The 6,774-nt window shown below is 35.5% G+C and overlaps 2 protein-coding genes across 2 annotated transcripts in view; one reads left to right on the forward strand and one right to left on the reverse strand.

Moving 5' to 3' along the window:
* LOC106880105 (M-phase phosphoprotein 6) overlaps positions 1 to 1,982 on the reverse strand; it is a 27,979-nt gene extending 25,997 nt beyond the window's left edge. Inside the window, exon 1 of the mRNA XM_014929959.2 lies at positions 1,717 to 1,982. Within this exon, the coding sequence (XP_014785445.1) occupies positions 1,717 to 1,773 (57 nt within the window). The 5' untranslated portion in view covers positions 1,774 to 1,982. The remainder of the gene's footprint in view (positions 1 to 1,716) is intronic.
* A 13-nt stretch (positions 1,983 to 1,995) lies between these two features.
* The window catches only part of LOC106880023 (dihydroorotate dehydrogenase (quinone), mitochondrial), a 48,585-nt gene continuing 43,806 nt past the window's right edge, over positions 1,996 to 6,774 (forward strand). Inside the window, exon 1 of the mRNA XM_014929852.2 lies at positions 1,996 to 2,115. Within this exon, the coding sequence (XP_014785338.2) occupies positions 2,086 to 2,115 (30 nt within the window). The 5' untranslated portion in view covers positions 1,996 to 2,085. The remainder of the gene's footprint in view (positions 2,116 to 6,774) is intronic.

Genomic DNA, 6,774 nt, shown 5'->3' on the forward strand with positions numbered 1-6,774 from the left:
TTCTTTGGCTACTGACTAGCCAGAGCTATCTATCTGTCTGTCTATCTCACTATCTCTCTCTCTATATCTATCTATCTAGATATCTATCAATCGTTCACCTCTGTTTGTGTCCGTAGAATTTATCAAATTAGAAAACGCAAATTTAATATAAAAATATATTTTCTGAAATTGCAAATTATTTAAAATATAAAAATATAATTTTCAACAGAGAGAATTTATCAAAAGAAAACAAATGAAGTTTGAAGTTTAAAAATAATAGGATCGACCACTCACGACTAGCTAGCGCGGACGCGCGACTGTGCGCTCGGGACCACTCTCTGTGTTTTCAAACGCATGGATATAGGTGTCGAATTTGTTCCAGTAACTTTCGAGTGATAGATAGATAGAGAGAGAGAGACAGACAGACAGACAGACAGATAGCTCGCTCCGGCCAGTCATGGTATTAGCTGTCAGTAGCCAAAGAATCAACTCAAACCAGCAGTAACGTTCCTTGTCAGATTTTTCTACTTTCACTTCTGACAGCTAATACCATGACAGTGCCTTTTTCGATTTCCTTAAGATAATAATTACAATAAAGGAAAGGATTCAGTTATTTGAATCGAATTCGGTTTATTACTAGTATTTAATTTACCAACTAATGAGGGACGAAGGACAAACCACTAGCGGGATTTGAACATACAACCTGGCTTGAAACTACATAGGATAATGCATTGAAATACTTAACAAGCTTTCTCCATTAACTCTATATTTAAAGGACAGTGTAGCGGGTATAGTCCACTGTATCGGGTTCTCGTATGTACCTGTTCCCAATATTAATCCAGACTATCTAATTAAGTACAGTAAAATTGGTTGGGTAAGACAACCAAATACTGATGTTATTTAGTCGCAGGTCAGTCTTGATTGACCAGAACTATGGTTAAAAAGGTTGAAGCCATGACCATCCTGTATTAATAATTAGTCGGGGTAGTAGGGCAACACTAGCCGGTGTATCCTTTTATTACAGCAAGGTGTGATTTGAGGGTAATGTGGCTGCGATTGCGTAGAAACTTCCCTCTTCGAATACTGTTGATGGGAGAGAGAAAGGTGTGAAATTGATGCCATTTTCAGAGACATTAGTGCAGTAAAATGAAACCATTCCAATCAAGCATACAAAAGTGGGTTAAGTGATTGATTAGACAGAAAAGGAAGACGACTTCTTTAAGCATAATTCCTTTATATTTATATCTGCAAACAGAATTATAGTGGGCTCAGAGGTAAACAAGAATTCGATAGAAACATGAATTTGAGAGAAAATAAAACCCAAAACTCAGTAAACAATATTGATTCCAGTGCCACGTTTACAAGAACGTAAAATATGAGAACTATTCTTTGAGAAATTGAAGAAACGGTTACGGAGTAGGAGGTAGCGAACATGAACTTAGTATGTGTGCATAACAAATATTTGTTTAATATATTCACAAATATATAAATTTAAAATCTTCGTACGATAATGTAACATAATTCGTGTAATTAATAGGAGGAACTTAAAATGAAAATATAAACAAAAACTTAAGGAAATTGTTTTGATAAACAAATGAAAAGAACTTTTTAGAGATTCGATGACTTAAATAAGGAAAACAAAAACAAGCAACAATTATATATTGTAATTACTGTAAGAGTGAAAAATAAGTACATAGAATATAAGTTTAAAGAGATTATAGCTTTTTTTTGTCTAACCTTTAAACCAAGAACAGCTTTAGACAATTTGGTCTTCTTCATATCAGCGGCTGCCATGTCAGATCATACACGTGCAACTGCCTTGAGACCGCTTCTCATATTTACACAATATCAGCTTTCACAAGGACCATTACCGACGATTATTATTCCTTGTTATTTTTCAATAAGTATAAGTTTCATATTTATATAGAGCCTATACTTATCGATAATGAAATATTTTTTATCCCTTTATCTTCTCTATGTAAAAAGAAAACAATAAATAAGGTTCCCGTTTTCAATACCGTAAGATGCCTTATCGGCTAAATTAGTTTTTGATTGCGCATGTGCTCTTAATCGAATGTGGTTCAAACAAAGTTTGTCGTCGGCACGATGGTTTCCAGTCAATGGACCCATGTTATCGTAAGTTAATTGAGATTACCGCCAGTAAGCTAAATCATGTTCAAGATTTAATTTTTAGGGATGGGGTTTGGCATTCTTAGTTATATTCATCTTAGCAGAAGACTTTGCTCCCATCAAAATCTTAATTTACCGAATGTCAAATAGTTTAGGCGAAACGAAAAAGCGAGTTATATAATTCATTTTGTCGGAGCACTGTGTTTCGAAATTTATATGTTTAAATGCATGCTTTGTAGTTTAAAATCGACTTTGTAGTGTAGAAGAGATGAGTAACTCACTTAAAAAGACTTATTTTTTCATTATTCGCCCCACTTCAAAATAACTACCATTTTAGCGCTTTTTTCCCCCGTACCTCGTTAATTTGTTTCGAATAATTAATTTTTATTTCTTCTTTCCTTTTGATAAATCATACATTCTAAACATAATCGGCAATCGAAACATCGTTGCATAATCAACTATTAAATATCTTTTTATACTAATTTCTATGTTGTTTTCTTTTACTGCTTTTTTTCCCTTTTTCTTTTTATTGAAGGTTGACTAGATTGACACCTTAGTGATCACAAAATACCTGATGGTCTTCTTCCCAGACATAAAAAAAAACTACCTCCCCAAACAACCTAAAATCTCAACAAGATACTCGATATTTAAATAGAGTAGTCCAAATAACTAAATAATATATTTTAAATTCTAGTAATAAAACAGCAGGTAACTAACTTGAGGGTTCTTCACTTTGTGTAGAGGAAAATGTAATTTGTTCACACCCATAGACTGAAATTAATTTATTTTTACACTTTTGGATGAGGAAAATTAGAAAAAAATTGACTTTCCTGTCTCTTCTCCAATAGTATTATTAAAGTAAATTGGAATGGGTTCTAATTTGATAATTAAATTCAAGCTGTGGCAGGTCATTATAAATGTTTGTCCTTCACTACTGATCTTTTGCAGAAGTGAATGTGCGCGCAAATATTTGGGCATTGTTTACTTGCGCGCTAGTAAAGGACTTGAGGAAAGTTAATCTATTCTATTTAGCGATCGATCTTATCTCTAAACCAACCCTAACACACCAAATATCCGAATCATCTGGCATAACCACTGAAGTGTTTGTTGTGCCATCTCCTCTTTGTTCCCCAATAACTTTCTTAAAAGTGCATATATTTTTATGAAATTTTCCAGTTACAATTCTAAGTGGTGTAGATTGGAACAAACTGGGAAAAAAGTGTTATGTTTAGAAACATTCTACACCTTCAGGGACTTTGTTAAATGCATAGTTTTTAAATGAGAGTTTCCAGAGAAGTTTTCGAGAGTGTAAATTCCGATTATCTTCATAAAACTTTGAAAAACAACCTTTGTTTTTGGGAAACATTGTCAGTGAAAGCACATTCTTATACTTTTGTGCAAAAGTGTGTCCAACCAACTTAGTATTCTCGTAACTTTCTTTAAAATGCATATTTTGTAATAAAATTTACCTGAGATACCTTTTCGAGGGTGTTGTGTATGAACATCGTGATTAAATTTTGAAGCAAAAGACAAAAAAAAAAAAAAAAGCGTATTCCTGGAATATTTCACTAAAACGTACAAGTCGCGCGCGTGTTTGTGGAGGCAATGATATTCTAAACGAAAACAATGAAAATTCTTTTCTCAATTTTGTCTGTTATCAGTGTTGGAAATGCATGTGGAAAATCTTACTGCATTTTTATACTTAAATACTATTTGGAATTATTTAAAAAAATTAAAATATTTTGTGTACTGTAGAAGTATAACCAATTTATTGAACATAAATTTGAATAAAATCTTATATGGACCCCAGTTGAGAACCACTGCTCTGAATGAACAAGCTAAAAATCCTTACTTTAAAACAAATTGCTTCTATCAAATCCATTGCGATTCTTCTAACCAGTAACCCAAGAATATGGAATACAGCTATCAATCTCAGAAACATAACTTAAACAAATAGGTGCAGGCATAGCTCTGTAGTTAAGAAGCTTGCTTCCTAACTACATGATTTCATGTTCAGTCCCACTGCATGGCATCATGAGTAAGTGCCTTCTGTAGCTGTGGACTCACTAAAGACTTGACTTTTAGGTGGATTTGGTTGGCAGAAACTGAAAGAAACCAGTCATTATATATATATTTATATATAAATATATATAAGAGACAAAGTGTACGTATGCTGATATATGTATGTATATATATGAGACAAAGTGTACATATGGCGCTATATATATATATAAATAATACAAAATGGGACAAGAACGCAAAACACACACGCCAGCTTAATTTAATTCGTCCTTAGTCAAAAGACACCTGTTGTTATGTCCTGTTATTATTTTTATTGTATTTGTGTAACATTGTTGGGTTTTTTTCCGTCCTTGTTTTTGTATACATTCGCTGTTTTCTTCCAAGGAATCTAATGCTCTTAGCTTAGTTTTTCCTTGGGGCTGACCAGATTGGAGCAATATCGAGTATAACCAGCTGAAATTGCAAAGATACTCTGGATCTCGACTGAGGAAAGAAAACTCCGAATGACCTGTCCTTGTTTTCTTCGTATTGTCTATCTGGATGCTTTGTTGTCCCTTTCTTGTATCACCTAACTGTCTGGTTGTTTTGCGTTCTTGTCCCATTTTGTATCATATATACACACACACACACATATATATATATATATGTGTGTATATGTGTATATATATATATATATATATATATGAGACAAGTTGTACGTACACCGCTATATATATATGTGTATATAAATAATACAGAATGGGACAAGAACGCAAAACATCCAGACAGGTGATACAAGAAAGGGACAAAACTTCCAGATAGACGATACAAAGAAAACAAGGACAGGTCATTCGGAGTTTTCTCTCTTCAGTCGAGATCCAGATTTTCCTTGCAATTTCGGCTGGTTATTCTCAATATTGCTCCAATCTGGCCAGCCCCAAGGAAAAACTAAGCTAAGAGCATTACATTCCTTAGAAGAAAGCAGTGAATGTATAAAAAAACAAGGACGGAAAAAACGAACGATGTTACACAAATACAGTAGGAATAATAACAAGACAAAACAACAGATGTCTTTCGACTAAGGACGAATAAAATTAAACTGGTGTTTGTGGAAATAAGGCCTTACAGCTGGGATACAAGATTTCACAGGCACATGGAGGAATAACGATGTTGCACGCACAACGGCTGCCCAAGAAAGAAAGGTCAGGCTTGGCCGAACACCTTTAACGTGAGAAGGAAAGAGAGAGGTAGAGGCAGAGGGACAAAAGAATGAAGGAGGGGGCGAGAAAAATGACAGGGACACAGTGAAGTGAAAAGTGGAGGGAGGAGATTGGAGCAATATTGAGAATAACCAGCCGAAATTGCAAGGATAATCTGGATCTCGACTAAAGAGAGAAAACTCTGAATGACCTGTCCGTGTTTTCTCCGTATCGTCTGTCTGGATGTTTTGTCCCTTTCTTGTATCACCTAACTGTCTTGCGTTCTTGTCCCATTCTGTATTATTTATATATATATAGTGTCATCTAAATTACAAAAAAAATGAAAATAACACTGACATCTCATTTTAACAGATATATTTACCAAAATTACATAAAAATATCTTGAAATACCAAAGAGTTAATTAATTTATTAAAATCACCATTGCCTTCAACCAGAGTCTCTAGATGACTTCAGAATCTCCTGCAGCTCCTCTGGACGATCTCTTTGTTTAAGTTGGTGAATGCTGCCATGATCCTTGCCTTCAGTTCATCTTTGGTGTTACAAGGAGTTTTGTTGGTCTCTTACTCAACTGCACCCCACACATAAGGGGATTGTAGTCTAGAGAGTCAGTTAGTCAGATGTTAGGGGTGATATGGTCACAGAAATGGTCTGACAGCCATGACTGGGCTCTCCTGCTTGTGTGGCATGGTGCAAAGTCTTGTTGCCAGACATAGGGTCTTCCAGCAGTCACCTTCTTGACCCAGAGCAGCACTACCTCCTCCAGGCACTTGATGAAGGCCTCCATGTTGAGTCTGAGGCCATGTGAGAAGATGAATGGAGGCATAACATCACCATCACTAGTGATCACTCCACCATGATGTTGACTGGATGTTTGATTTTTATCGCTCTTGGTACATGTTTTGGGGACTCAGGTTGACACCCAACAGTCTGAAATGTTTGTATTGGAGCTTCTGGCATGAATGCCAAGCAGCACAGCATGTCGTTTCCAAATTTCTGGCAGAGTGAATTGCATCATGGTGCTGTTTTTGTCACAGTTGGTGCACAACTGACCCTACTATACTGTATAGTCGACAAAAGCAAACATTGCGCATGCACAAAATTAAAAGTATGAAATGGTGCAATTTACCAATCACACCCTGTATATATGTGTGTGTGTGTGTGTGCTGACTAGGCTTTGGTAACACTGTGTGGTAAGAAGCTTGCTTCCCAATGACATGATTCCAGGTTCAGTCCCACTGTGTGGCACCTTGGGTAAGTGTCTTCTACTATAGTCTTGGACTGACCAAGGCCTTGTAAGTGGATTTGGTAGATGAAAACTGAAAGAGCCCTGTCATATATATATATATATATATATATATGTGTGTTTCTTCCCCCATCGTTAGTTGACAACCGGCGTTGGTGTGTTTACATCCCCATAACTTAGTGGTTCAACAAAAGAGACCA

This window comes from Octopus bimaculoides, chromosome 20 (assembly GCF_001194135.2).
Source record: "Octopus bimaculoides isolate UCB-OBI-ISO-001 chromosome 20, ASM119413v2, whole genome shotgun sequence".
NCBI classification, from domain to species: Eukaryota; Metazoa; Mollusca; class Cephalopoda; order Octopoda; family Octopodidae; genus Octopus; species Octopus bimaculoides.